Here is a 13,758-nt window from a genome sequence, read left to right on the forward strand (position 1 = left end):
GTATGAATATTCATTACTTCGATTTATAAATTCAGTAATCAGAAAGTTAAGAAACAGAAGTACGATTTGTTTATAAATAGAAGCTAAACAAGCCTCTAAAGCAATCTAATCACATACTCGATTTCAATAGGTGGTTTCTTCCAAATTTCTTTCCACGTGCCTTGCGATTAACGGTTCATATTTCCTTCATTTATTTAATTTAACTTTCTTTTTTAAGCAAGATGTCTTCCAATGCCTCAGTAAAAGAATATTTACTTTCTCGTTACTGAAGAGTAAATGTTATAATAAGCTTGTCATACCTTTCTGATAAAGCAAGTGAATTTAAAACCGTTACGCAAATAACAGTTTAGCATAGCATACATTGTAGCGAACACCATTCTAGACATAACCTAACAGATAAATGATTATAATTGCTTTAAAGCGTTTTGAGGCAACAACAAAGTAAGTGAATATTTCGTCACGATCGTGTTAAAAGCAAAATATCAACAAACATTCGTGTTGAACTATATTCATATGTTGACCGATCAATCGCGGTCATTTCTACTAGCAACCAAGCAATGGAGTAACTGATCTTCCCATAACCACACTCATGCACACAAACACCCAGGCTATCGAGCGTGATCAATTGTAATTAGCACCTTTGCAACAGCAACAAAAGAAGTTTGGATGCTATTACTCAGTGCAGCGCCAAATTCTTGCAGACACTTCATTACGGCTACATCAATGCTAGCGTGGACATTTGCTTTTGAGAACTCTTGCAGAACACACATTTGGTTTAAATGTTTGCGCGGTGAATTCGTGATTGAGAAAGAACAAGTGCGCAGGAGAATAAGTCATTGAAAAAAATTGTATCTGTGGAAAGTGTGTGTTTGCATATATTTAAGAGAAATAAATATTAAAACGAGAAGAATTAACGTTTATTTATAATAAGTAATTGAAAATATATTTGCGAAAATGACATTCCTCTCCATAATCGCCGGAGTGATAACGCTGAGCATTATCGGTTATGTTACGTGTAAGGATATTGATGAGTATCCTAGAGTATTATCATTGCAAAATTCATTAGAGACACCTGTTGAAACATTGATAACCACCAATGAAATGCTCCAAAGTCATTCACATTCGAGATCTCCTAGATGTGAGTATGTGTACGCGAGTGCTAACAAAAACTATTCGATTTCAATTCAGCTCACCTAAATACATTCCATTCACAAATTCATTTGTATAAATGTATAATCTATATATTATATAATTTATAAATCATTTATCATCATCAAGTGTACCATTAAAAAAAGACATTTACATTATTAATCTACAAGAAAACTACTTTTTGTGTAATTTTAAAAATTTCCTATAAAAACTGTTGTTGTCATTAGCTTTTTTTTTCATTTCCGGTCTTTGCATGTGTCGTGTGTGAGTTATAAGTACATATAAGTGTGTGTGTGTCAATTGTGCGCAATCCATCCAGAAGTGCTAACTGCATACCATAAGTTTGACCCAATTTACATTTTTCATAGATCAAGTTGTATTTGTGCCAATTATCATCTCATGAAATTACGTTTTCTACTTAAATAAACAAACAAATGCATAAGCACTTGTGCGTGTAAAGATAACAGTTTTATTCTGTGGCGCGTTATTTAGAACAGAAAAGTGAAATCTTCCCGCCGCATTCCATCGAAACGGATTCAATGATTAGACCCAATGTATTATTTACCAGGAAATAGTTTTCTATTTGTGTTTTAGTAATTTTGGCAAGTAACGTTGTTATAGCATACTTTTAGGAACTTTAAACCTTTTAAACAAATTGAAATGATGGCAATTTCATGTACTACGTAATTGGAACTCTTACAACATCGTATATAATAGTTACCATACTGCCTAACGGTCCAGAAAAGGAAAAAAATAATTTTAAAGAATTTATGAGAACGGTAATTACTGTAATTGAAATTGCTAGCCCAGCAGTTGCCACGCCTCGTGTGGTATCTCAACATTCTAAAATTAAAATGGAAATTCAACTACCATTTCTTCCATTTGTGCCTTTTCTTTGACATGTAATTGATTTAGTGGCATCTGGTTTACATAACTATGCTTTCACTCACCCACAATAACCTCTTAAAGAAATCCCTTTAAACTCATTTCGACCAAAATCTTTTAAATTTAGGGTTTCCCTTCTACACAATTGGACGCTTTCCCAATGATGTCTGCACGGGCGCGAATCGACTGTCTGGCACTTGTATGGTACGCGGCGAATGCAGTGACAATGGCGGTGTGGCGGCTGGCACCTGCAGCAGCATTACACAACAAGCTGTGTGCTGCATATGTAAGTAACTTACAAAGTAAAATTCAATAAAGTTATGATTAACAAGTTCAAATGCTATCTGCAGATCAAATGGGTTGCGGCTCCAAGACAAGTTACAACAATACATATTTCTATAACTCCGGCTATCCAGGCACTTACGCCGGTGGCGGACGGTAAGGCTTTTAATGTTTTCAAAAAAGAATTGTTCTCATATAAAATTCACTTTTTCCCGTTCTTTCACAGCTGCACAATTGTTGTCTCGAAATGCGATTCGAATATCTGCCAGTTGCGCATTGACTTCCTGTCGCTGTCGATAGCGCCACCGAACGGCGATGGCTTCTGTGTCACCGATACATTAACCATAACGGGCGGTGCATCGCAGGTGCCCACAATTTGTGGTGAGAATAGTGGCCAACATGTGTATGTGGATTTCAATGGCGACAGTCCAATCACAATTTCCGTCGCCACATCCGCCGGCTACACCTTCAATCGCCAATGGCAATTTCAAATATCACAACTCGGCTGCGCGTCGGCCACTCAAGCGCCGTCTGGCTGTTTGCAATACTACATGGACACTAGTGGCACAGTGTCCAGCTTCAATTACGACTCGGCGGCCAACTCACTCGCCAATTCAATTGGTGTGCCGGGCACGCGACAAATCGCCAATCAGCGGTATGGCATTTGTGTGCGCATGGGCGCAGGCATGTGCTCCATTACGTGGAGTCAGGTGAGCTCTGACGCATATTCGTTTACGTTAACCAATGATGTGGCCGTGATCGATCCATCGCTGCTTGGCACAGCTACAGTGCAAAGTCAGGAGTGCACAACCGATTTCATTATCATACCGAATCCGACACAGGGTGGGCAGTCACTGCCCAGCGATCGTTTCTGTGGACTGGGGTTGGTGAGCACAACGAGCGCGACGAAACCGTTTGTGCTTTACACGGTGACGAACGGTAACGAGGATATGGACATGTCGAATCGGGGCTTTCATTTGTCGTACTCGCAGAATGGGTGTCCGGTAGTTTAGCGTTAAAGTGGACTAAACTTGAGAAACTTAGGGAGTACAATTAAGTGAATGACACCGTTATATGAGTACGTTAAAATTACCTAGGATTATCTATGAGAATAAAAGTGTGATTTATAATTCAGTGTTTTTTCACTCGATTCTTTTTATTATTTTTTTTTTTTGGTTACATTCGTTTTAATACATAGTTTCTGTACAATTCCGATTTTTATTAAAGCTCAGTACATTGTAAGGCAACAACAAAAAGGTTTAACTTAACAAAGCCTTATACATTTTACTAACTTTTTTTAACACATTTTAACTGGTCAAATTTCGAATATTTTTTATTTCTAATTCTAGTTGTTGAATCTGTAAAGAAGAAACAGTTATACTAGACATACATATATAGGATAATGATAAATACCTTTTGATTGTGCCGTTTTTGCACCTGTTCACTAGCCGAGCGCAGGAAGCCTTCGTCATTGATGCGCATGCGATAGCGCTCCAATTCTGACTGTAGACGATCGAGTTTCTTTTGGTTCAATTCACTGACGGGTCTAACTTGCTTTCGCATTTCTTCATAGACCCCGTTCACTTGTAAACCTGAAAGCAATGCAGTAAGTGATTACAATGAGAGAAGTGAAGAAAAATTCTTTCGAAATTGACTACCGAAAGAGCAGTGATGTCCCGCAGTTGAGAAGAACTGAAACGCCTGTCTGCGCAGCTTCAGCTCGTGCGGAGTTAGCAATTCCACAAACACCTCTGTGGTTAATGTCAATGCACTTATTGGCTTCAAGTGCAATTCAAGCTCATTAAAAACCTCGGGCTCCGGTGCGAATAAGTATAGACACGGTTCATGCTTTTTCGATATTTTGTTTTGGCTCTTCAGCTGTCGCACGGCTTGACAAATTGCTAATATCACCTCGATTTCTGCCTCGATTTCAGCATTGAAATATCTACTCAACTGCAGGTGTATACCTCGTGGCAAATACTTTAGCAACTCTTCGGCGATGAATGGCGTAAACACTGACATCGCTTGGAGACCCCAACTTAGACAAGTCGCCAACGTTGCACAGCTAATATAGCCATTTGCGGTGCCTTCATTAATCGCTGGTTTCGTAGTTTCCTGGAAAGCAAAAGCGTAATATGTATTAGAACGGGTAGATTTGTACCCTCATTGAAATGAGACGCATGCGTACCAGATAAACATCACAAAGGTTATTGTAAAAGAATGTTTTCAGCGCTGCTGTTGCCAAGTGGAAGTCGTGTTTTTCGATACTTTGACCAACTGTGGTTAAAGTGTCCGCCAAACGGCTGAGTATCCAACGATCCCATTTGCTTAGTGGGCAATTTCCCATAGTCTCGATGTCCGTGAGCGACAAATTCAGCTTCTCAGCAGCACCAATAGTGTATCTGGTTGCCTGCCAGATTTTATTGAGAAACAGTTTATTGGTGTAGCACTCGGCCACGTCGAAGTTGACAAAATGATTCTTTATATTGTGACTGCATAGACTGAAACGTAGTGCGTCTGTGCCGCATTGTTGTATGCCTTGTGGAAACATTTTTTTCAGGCCGCTTATGGATTTCTTTAATTCAACTGGACTTAGTATGCCCGCATCAAAAGAAACCTGTAACTCCTTTTGCAGCTCCTTTAGTAAAAAAAGAATACAAATAAAATAGGAATATTAAATGTGTTTAATTGCAAATACCTCGAGACTGGCGCCTTGTACAACTTGTTTTGGCGTTACTACATTACCCAGACTTTTCGACATTTTGCGACCATGTGCATCGCACACAATACCATTTAATAGCACTTTCTTAAATGGCGCCTCACCTGTTAGCTTTACGCCCATCATCACCATTCGGGCCACCCAGAAGAACAGAATATCGTGTCCCGTTGCCATTAAATCCAATGGGTATCGACTTTTATACTCTGACGACGGCCAACTGAATACAGAGAAGGGCAGCAGTGAGGAGGAAAACCATGTGTCCAACACATCCGGATCTCGTTCCACACTGCTAATTTCTGCATTCAATTTCGTTTGAGCAAGTTTGGTGGCTTCTTCAGTGTTCAATGCGGCGACCCAGCAAGTGTTGCCCTCAATATCCGTAGCCAAGTAAGCAGGAATTTGATGTCCCCACCACAATTGACGAGAAATACACCAGTCATGGCATGCTTCAAGCCATCGATACCAATCCACCTCGAAGTTTTCAGGTTGAATTTTCATGCGCCCACTACGCACTTCCGATATGGCGGCCTCTGCCAATGGTTTGCAATGCAAGAACCACTGTGGTCGCAACATGTACTCGATTACATCTTTTGAACGTGAGCAGATGGGCAATACCATGGCATGTGGTTTGGCAGCCCCGAGCAGCTGCAGATTGGAAAGCTCATCCAGAACGCGCTCGCGTGCTACGAATCTAGGCAAACCCCTAAACTCGTCAAATGTATCTGTAATTGTCCCTTGTTCTGTGAATACTTGTATGGGTTCCAATAGATGCAGTTTAGCTATTTCGTAATCGTTAAGATCATGAGCGGGCGTGATTTTCACAGCACCAGTGCCAAAGTTCTGGTCTACTTTGACATCGAAAATCAAAGGTATTGGTTCGTTGCGGAAGGGATGCTTGAGAAAAACTTGTTCTTGATTGCGATATTTTTCATATCTCGTATCTTGTGGGTGTACAGCCACTGCAACGTCGCCCAGCAAAGTTTCTGGTCGCGTTGTCGAAACTGTTATTTCATCATTTGAATTGCATACGCGGTATTTAATGTCATATATTCTTCCGAATTCTACACTGGTTTTATGGCCCGGCACAGTTAGTGCAGTAGGTCCACTTAACTCTAACAAGTCCACTTCAATGTCAGAGATAGCTGATTCTAATGCGCAAGACCAATTGACCAATGAATTGCGTCGCTGAATAAGACCTTCATCGAACAGACGGATGAACGCTGTATTGACAGCGCGTGATTGTTTCTATAAATGGTGGCAATGATAATTAAAAACTTTAGATCTATATTTTGTTAATAAATATATGTACCTCATCCATTGTAAAGTATTCGCTATTCCATTCGAGCGAGCATCCCAGTTTACGTAGATCTTCTATGATCTTATCACCTTTTTTTCGCTTCCACTTCCACACCTCCAACAAAAATGGTGTGCGTCCGAGTTGTTGCCGCGTAATACCACGTGCCTTAAACAAATTCTTTTCCACAATCACTTGTGTAGCAATTCCCGCGTGATCTGTTCCCGGGATCCATTCAACATCATATCCCAACTGTCGCTGCTGACGACATATAACATCTTGTAAGGTGGCATTCAATGCATGTCCCAAATGTAGATTTCCTGTGACATTCGGTGGGGGAAGTATCATTCGAAATGGACCGTGTTTACTACTACTATGTTTTTGTGTTTTTTTAAATACATATTTGTCTTTTTCCACAGATGCAGGATTATAGCCTGGTGCTAAAGGCGGAAGCGCTAGAAATAATCACTATTTTAAAGCTTAAATTGTCAATGAAAACTAATAAGACAGTACCTGCAAGTGTGTGTTTCTGATAAAATGAAAACTTATTTTCATATCTGCTGCTTAAAAAATGCAATCCTTTATTTGTAACACGTGAAATTTTTATTTTTGATTGCATTTTATATTTGTAAATGTATAATATGAAAAAATAAGAAAAAAGTCTTAAATTCCAAATGTCTTAAAGCAGCTGTTTGATAGGGTGATGCATATTTTCTTAAATCGTTGTGAAGTTAAAATGAAATCTACATATCGATTAGGTCAGTCAATTTTAACAAAATATTAATTTAATTATATAATAAATTTCCAATTAGAAAAGCAATTATTTTTGTAACAAAACAGTAAATAAGTACGCTAATACATTACATACATTGAAAATGTAAAAATTAAGAACAATTCACAATGAATAACACAATTGACAAAATCGTTGCATAACTTGTTCGCAAAAGTGGCAGCACAATTTTTGTTAAATGTCTATAGCAAAGAAAGAAAAAGAAATTGGGAAGAGGTAAAGCATAAAGCAAAAGTGTACAATACGAGATCATAACATAACTTGCTGCTCCAATTATAATTGTGCTTTCGGAAAAAAGTTAAGCATCCTAGGATTTATTGAAGATATTTTCTAATAAAAGCTTGACAACCATTGAGTGTAGTAAATTTTCCAGCAAAAGCAGGAAGAAACTATTAACATTTATACATTCAGAATTCCATGGTAAGTGGTCACATGTAGCAAATTATAAGATTTACTTCGCGTTTTTCTAGTTCTGTTTGGAATTTATTAATGAAATAAACTTAAAATGAACGCATTTGCAAAACGGGAGTAAAATTTTTCATGTCTATAGGCAGAACTTGTGTTGCCGTGAAGAAAATGTTGTCCGAGAAAACCAGTAATCGAATCTCGAATTAGGTCACTATGTCAAGCTGGTGGCGTAAGTCGGCGTGATTGTTGTTTTTGCTAACGTTCTTCTTTACCTTGTTTCGCCTACCATCTACGTAGAAGTTATTGTTGTTTTCTTGGTAAAATGTGTAAAAGTTGCATTTCGCTAGTTCTGTGTGCGCTTCCAGGATCTGTATAAGTTAATATCTATATCAAAGAATTGAATATACATATTTAAAGGTACATCACGAAATTAGTATTTGGTTCGAATGGTTTTTATAACAAATGTGTAAAAGAGAAATTGATTCTTGGTAATCACAGTTCGGTTCCGGTTGCTTTAATCAATTGAGTTTTAATGCAATTGCGTTCTTATCGTTGCAATTTTCAAGCTAATTTACCGGCATATCAATTTATTTTTAGAACATTTTAATGTGAATTAGTGGTATACATTTCTTTTTGTTCCGGCACCGCAAAGATCTATTTGTTTTATAGAGTATCCTTCAAAACTAATCAAATCGATCACATGTGAAATGCGATAATGTTTATTATTCGAGCAAACCTCTACGGCAATGCAATCGTTTAGATGCCCATTGGAACTTTGATAAAGTTTTGTTTTTTAATGTATGAATGTATCTTGTGTTATCTTGATTGATGGAGTTGAGTGGAAAACATACACATATAAATAATTTAGGTGTGCGTCCATATAAAAAGTCGTTTAGTGCAGCTTTTGAATTGAAAAAAAAAATATTAATACTATATCAATATTAACAATTGAAAAATAACTGATGTGAATGAATTCAAATATCTGTTTTTAATTATAAACTTTTTAAATAACTAATCTGTTCATGTTAAACTAGACAGCGTGCTGGATATTCTCAGATGAAAGCTTCCTGGATAAACTAAAAGTGTCGCTGACAATTTGTACACACATATACGTACATACATATGTATAGTACTTGAAAGTAATAGAAATGTTCCTTTGAAAAACTGATGGAGCAAGTTAAATACACATGATACAGGTTTATACAAAGTTAGTTGGTAATCAGCACACGAACATCCAAGTAAATTGTCAACCAAACACGCGAACTCTGCAATCTCTATTCCGTGTCATTAGGTTGGTAGTTTACTGGATTACTGTGCTAAGAGATCCAAGAGAGGCAGTAAACAGCAGCAGTAAAAGTGGGAGGATGGGATATTAGTGATGCAATGAAAGGAATATACAAAAGAGAGCAAACAAAGAGAAAACTTGTAACCGGGAGTACGGACTAGTTACATGGATGCGGTTTTTTTGTTAGTTGTAATTTTCATACTTTTTTCAATAAAGATCTATATTCATATGTATGTGTATCCATACGACATATTGGTAGAGCTTTGAAGATGTTAGGAAAAGCTTGTATATATTGGCGGAAACTGTGCAAAATATATACATATGTACATTCATGGTATGTATAAGTGTACTAAGTACATGCATGTAAAGTATGAGAAAGTGAGCGAAAGGGAAATTTTTACTTTTAGCTACGAAAGCTATTAAAAAGAAAGAAATCCGATATGCACTTGAGCATAAGAACTTTGGCTTAAAGGAATTTCTTAACTAGCAATTTATGTATATAATTATTCAATAAATAATTAAAAGTAAGGTCAAATTTTTTAGTTTTTGTATTAGAGTGATGTGTCCTATTCAAAAATATTTTAATAATCAAATTGTCTAAAAAGCAAAAGTAATCGTTCTAATTTTGCAAATTTATCTTTTGTTATAAATATGTATGTACACATAACTTACAAATCTATTATTATTTTCTTAGAAAACTATGTTGACTCCGTGTCGAAATTAGACAGTCAGTTACAATAATATTTTGTAAGTGCAATTGGACGCATTTCAAATAAACCGTTCATGGTTTATTAACGAAGCTAATTAAATAAACTAAAGTTATAAAAACATTTATGATAAGAATAGATTTTTTTATTAGTTTTGTATGCGTATTAAAAGCCATGTATTATATGTATGTGTGTATATATTTTGCTAGGTATTATTAAATATTAAATGCCACTATAACAGCTTTTATTACAGTTTCTTACGGAGCTTTGAAACCGGCTACATTAAAATTTCCGTCTCATGGTTACCAGTTAAACTTGTGTTGTAAATATTTTGTATGGATATCCGAACTTGTCCTAAATTTTCATGAAAATAGTTGTATATATGTACAAACACATGCATATGTATCTACTTATATAAATGTACATACGTAAATATTTGGAGCTTTTTCAGATTTGCAGTTTTCACTCTATTTAATGGCTTTAATGAAGTAAATGTAAAAGTGTTCATGTGTTTGTATGTTTATATATTATGTCTTAGACTTTTTTCGTGTGGGAATGTTGGATTATCTCGATTACACTTAAGTTCATGTATGTATGTATGTGCCCATTTTATAATTCGACCAAAAATCTAGCTTAGGTGTAAACGCCAATTATATATGTAAAAGCGCAGATAGAAATCTATAGGCATAAGCAAATGTGCATCTATAGATATAAGCTTATATACAACTCGCTGGCTATTATTGCACATGCTTTAAGTAAAAAGATAATAAAACCTTTAGTTTATTAAGTCAATTCTCAGCTCACATCATGCCTATGCACTATTTACATATATATAAATGTATATATGCATATATGCACGTGTGTATGCAACGCTTGGCAGCCACACTCATTTACAACTCTCTCATGATTATTCAATGTTTTCCTGCCGGTGAGATTGGTGAGCAACAACGCATTTGATATTAGGTTAACAAAGCGTCTACGTAGCGCTACTGTAGAAGCTAACTAATGTCAAACACATGTTTTCACCTCCATACATATGTATGTATGCATGGACATGTATACTTGAAGCCGTGTATTAGTAAATTTACACAAAAATATATACGCACGTGTGCACGCTCTTTTGTAATACGCGCTAACCGAGTTTTGAAAAGCCAGTAAAAGAGCATTCGTATGGAGCAAAGTGGCTGCATGCAACGTACTACACTTGACTTGTATTGTTTTCGTGCACATCAACCCATTGGGTACTCCAGTTGGGACGACTACATGCACACAGACTCACACACATACATACATGTCTACTCCGTTGTTTTTTTTTATTATTCATATTCTAGCTCATTTGCATTGTCATCTCCGTATCACAATGAAAAGTGAATTTATACTGCTATCACTGGGTCAGGGGTTGCTCATACATACACACAGACGCACATAGATATTTGGCTATTTACTTAGATGTAAGCATGGATGTATGTATGTAGGCGTATTGTCATACCCACAAGGCCAGTTGAAAATCATTTTTTGTATATTTTCATATTGTTAACATATGTATGTATATATGTATGTATGTGTATGCATTTATGGCAATATTCATTTATACATACATACATATATACATACAATACTGCCAATGATTTCAATTATTATTTTCATGCAAAAACAAAACTTTGGCATTTTGGTTTGCGCCTCCCACACTGATAGGTATTTTATCCCAGCTTTTGGCTTGCGGAAAAGCGTACACACATCAAACCCATACATACCTACATTCTTTCAGACATTGCGACACCCATATATTATAGCTAACAATGCCGCCTTTACGACCATAGGTCTGCCGAGATTGTGAGATACTCGTAATATATGCGTTTGCTCTCCCGCTATGTGTAGTGGCCGCCAGAAAATTGTCGTGAAAATGAGTACGACTGCTCCAATGTACAAATATATGTATGTACGCATGTATGTGCGAGTTGGATTTTCAACGAGAGCAAACCACAAAAAATTGTGTTCTTTACCGTGAGCAATATTGTTTGAGAATTGTCGTTCTTACTTGAATTGACGCTCTGCACCGCTATTCGCCATGGGAGCAGTAAGCCAAACAGGCATACACACACGCACACACACACACACACAAGTGTACATGTGAAAGCTAGAAATAGAAATTTTCACTGTCTGTTAACTGCCTCAACGCCGTCAGAGCTCTCATGGCAGGTTAGTTCGTTTGGTTGCTGGCTGCGTGTATTCTCTCACCCGATTGAGTCGTTGTTCTACTGTCGATTGCAACACTTCTGTGCCAGTTTGTTGTTAGTTATTATTTTGCCTTAGCTTTAGTAGCCAAAAGTAATATATACAAAATATATTTAAAAAAATATATACAAAATACAAAATAAAAAGTGAAATAAGAAAAGTACGGAAATACAGAATGTGGCAAAGAAAATCACATTTATTACATTGATTATTATTATGTTTTGCAATTCAACAGTCAAACAGTCAAATTGTGACCGTTAAACATAACAATAACAACAAGCAACTAATAATCAGAAAGAAATTAATTGAATTGTTGTAAGAATTGCCTGATTTTTGCGCAAATTGTGTCAAATTTCCAAAAAAAAAAAAATCAAAAATTCGTTTCTCGTATATTGTGTATGTGACAGCACAGTGTGCTAATGGGATTTTGTGTATACTGATTAGTAGTGTATATCAAGAGGACAAGAGCGTGCATACATATACATATATACTAGTAGTGCCTGTGAGGGAGGAGTTTTGGCAGGATGAACGACGTACACACATACATATGTACATACATTGCGTGCAAAAGGAGGATGTATCCTTCTGTACTGTTTTTGATACGAACGAACTAAGCAAAACTGCTACCAATTCTACTACCAATTCTGCAAAAGCCCAATGATCTGATATAATAATATCATAATGATAATTTATATACATTTTTTAGACAGTTTTCGCTGAAGGCGTAAGTAAAGTTATGAAATTCATGTGACGAACTTTCGCACGCCATGCAAATTCAAAACCTCGTTTTTTTTCTCTGCTTCCTTTTTGCATACTCATACACAAGTAGATACAAATTCTGTTGGGCGTCTGCGCCAAGGCGTACTTGATTGTCAATACTTGGCAATTCCCATAGATGAGCTTAGTATATGGCTCTTACATACATACATACGTACACACATATAAAGCGGTGCTCATATTAGGGCAAATGTATCTGCAATTGCAACTGCAACTGCACCTTTTTATGGCCGTCGCAAGCACCTGGAGCAAGTGCATCCCCATATTCTTGCCTACATTCAAATTGAAATTACTACGCTGTTGTTATTGTTATTGTTACACTATCTAAAAGACAAATACTTGAAATAATCATATCATGAAAATAATTAAATATTTCTCTTCCATACACTAAAAACCAACAATAAATAAATGAACGAACTAAACAATTTGAATTGAAGCAGCAAGAGCACTCTGCTTTATAACGAAACAAAGTGAGATTCAGTGGTTTCGTCCGTTTCGCGTGTGTGACACCGTGTGCTTTCAGCCAAGTTTTTGGTCACCAGGCGATCGACGCATATCTTACGGATACATTTCACAAGGTACCTACTATAGATTGCATTTAATTTTGGGCCACACGGCATTACATACATACATACTGTATGCACAAGTGTATGTATGTATGTGCATTTAATTTCCATTTCACATAAATATCTAACATTTTTCGCTGCACTTTTAAGGAAGAACCTTGCTTGTACATACATACATACACAAATCTCAATGCATGATACACATGTCTGTATAGTATAGTTGTAATAAAGTACAAAAAGGTAACAAAATGAAATGCATTAAATACGTGTACTAAAATACATTTCTACATACAGCCATGCATATGAAAAAAAATGCTCGGCCAACGATCGCTCGAACCCCATCGATCGTCACATGTGTGAAATGCGCTCGACTTCTAAGCATGTGTCGTGTCGCATACATATATGTGTGTGAGTGTGTTTGTGTTTTTTTTTTGTGCATTTAAATGCACATCGTGAGTCTTGAAGATCTGTCCGTGGGGTGTAAGTGTAAAGTATGCAGTAGTGTTTTATAAATAAATTGCCATTTTCGAGATAATTCATTTTTTATGTTCGTCGCATTTAAAAAAGCAAAAAAAAAAAAAAAAAAAATAATCTACTGTGTAAGTTAGCGTGTTCGCACAGCGATTGTGGTGACAAATAGGAAGCAACAAATGCACACATG

General features: G+C 36.5%; 3 protein-coding genes across 19 annotated transcripts in view; 2 read left to right on the plus strand and 1 right to left on the minus strand.

The window, feature by feature from the left end:
• Positions 1-50: 50 nt before the first annotated feature.
• On the plus strand, positions 51-3,433 carry LOC105213028 (uncharacterized). Its single transcript, XM_029039807.2, has 4 exons — positions 51-1,138; positions 2,162-2,320; positions 2,385-2,472; positions 2,543-3,433. The coding sequence occupies exons 1-4, from the start codon at positions 955-957 to the stop codon at positions 3,327-3,329; spliced, it is 1,218 nt and encodes a 405-aa protein (XP_028895640.2). The 5' UTR covers positions 51-954; the 3' UTR covers positions 3,330-3,433.
• A 32-nt stretch (positions 3,434-3,465) lies between these two features.
• On the minus strand, positions 3,466-7,016 carry LOC105213001 (valine--tRNA ligase). Its single transcript, XM_011185478.3, has 7 exons — positions 6,843-7,016; positions 6,345-6,784; positions 5,015-6,280; positions 4,505-4,954; positions 3,975-4,431; positions 3,730-3,908; positions 3,466-3,674 (listed from the first exon to the last, which is right to left on the minus strand). Exons 1-7 carry the CDS (start codon positions 6,946-6,948, stop codon positions 3,624-3,626), a joined length of 2,949 nt encoding a protein of 982 aa, XP_011183780.2. The 5' UTR covers positions 6,949-7,016; the 3' UTR covers positions 3,466-3,623.
• Positions 7,017-7,335: 319 nt separating this feature from the next.
• Positions 7,336-13,758, plus strand: part of LOC105212972 (protein boule) — a 33,321-nt gene continuing 26,898 nt past the window's right edge. For 4 of the 17 annotated variants that reach the window (XM_011185455.3, XM_029041414.2, XM_011185409.3 and 1 more), the window contains exons 1-2: positions 11,760-11,914; positions 12,972-13,109. The gene's annotated coding sequence lies outside the window, so the exon portion shown is untranslated. The other 13 variants (XM_029041418.2, XM_029041412.2, XM_029041422.2 and 10 more) reach the window with 11 other exon arrangements.

The sequence above is a fragment of the Zeugodacus cucurbitae genome, chromosome 4, assembly GCF_028554725.1.
Source record: "Zeugodacus cucurbitae isolate PBARC_wt_2022May chromosome 4, idZeuCucr1.2, whole genome shotgun sequence".
NCBI classification, from domain to species: Eukaryota; Metazoa; Arthropoda; class Insecta; order Diptera; family Tephritidae; genus Zeugodacus; species Zeugodacus cucurbitae.

Excerpts from the sequence above, each read along its gene's own strand:
- LOC105213001 (XM_011185478.3), bottom strand. The coding sequence starts at position 6,948 with ATGCAATCAAAAATAAAAATTTCACGTGTTACAAATAAAGGATTGCAT. Across the intron at positions 6,785-6,842 it reads TCAGAAACACACACTTGCAG|CGCTTCCGCCTTTAGCACCA; the intron begins GTACTGTCTTAT and ends GATTATTTCTAG. Across the intron at positions 3,675-3,729 it reads AAAAACGGCACAATCAAAAG|ATTCAACAACTAGAATTAGA; the intron begins GTATTTATCATT and ends TCTTCTTTACAG.
- LOC105213028 (XM_029039807.2), top strand. The coding sequence starts at position 955 with ATGACATTCCTCTCCATAATCGCCGGAGTGATAACGCTGAGCATTATC. Across the intron at positions 1,139-2,161 it reads ACATTCGAGATCTCCTAGAT|GGTTTCCCTTCTACACAATT; the intron begins GTGAGTATGTGT and ends TTTTAAATTTAG. Across the intron at positions 2,473-2,542 it reads ACTTACGCCGGTGGCGGACG|CTGCACAATTGTTGTCTCGA; the intron begins GTAAGGCTTTTA and ends GTTCTTTCACAG.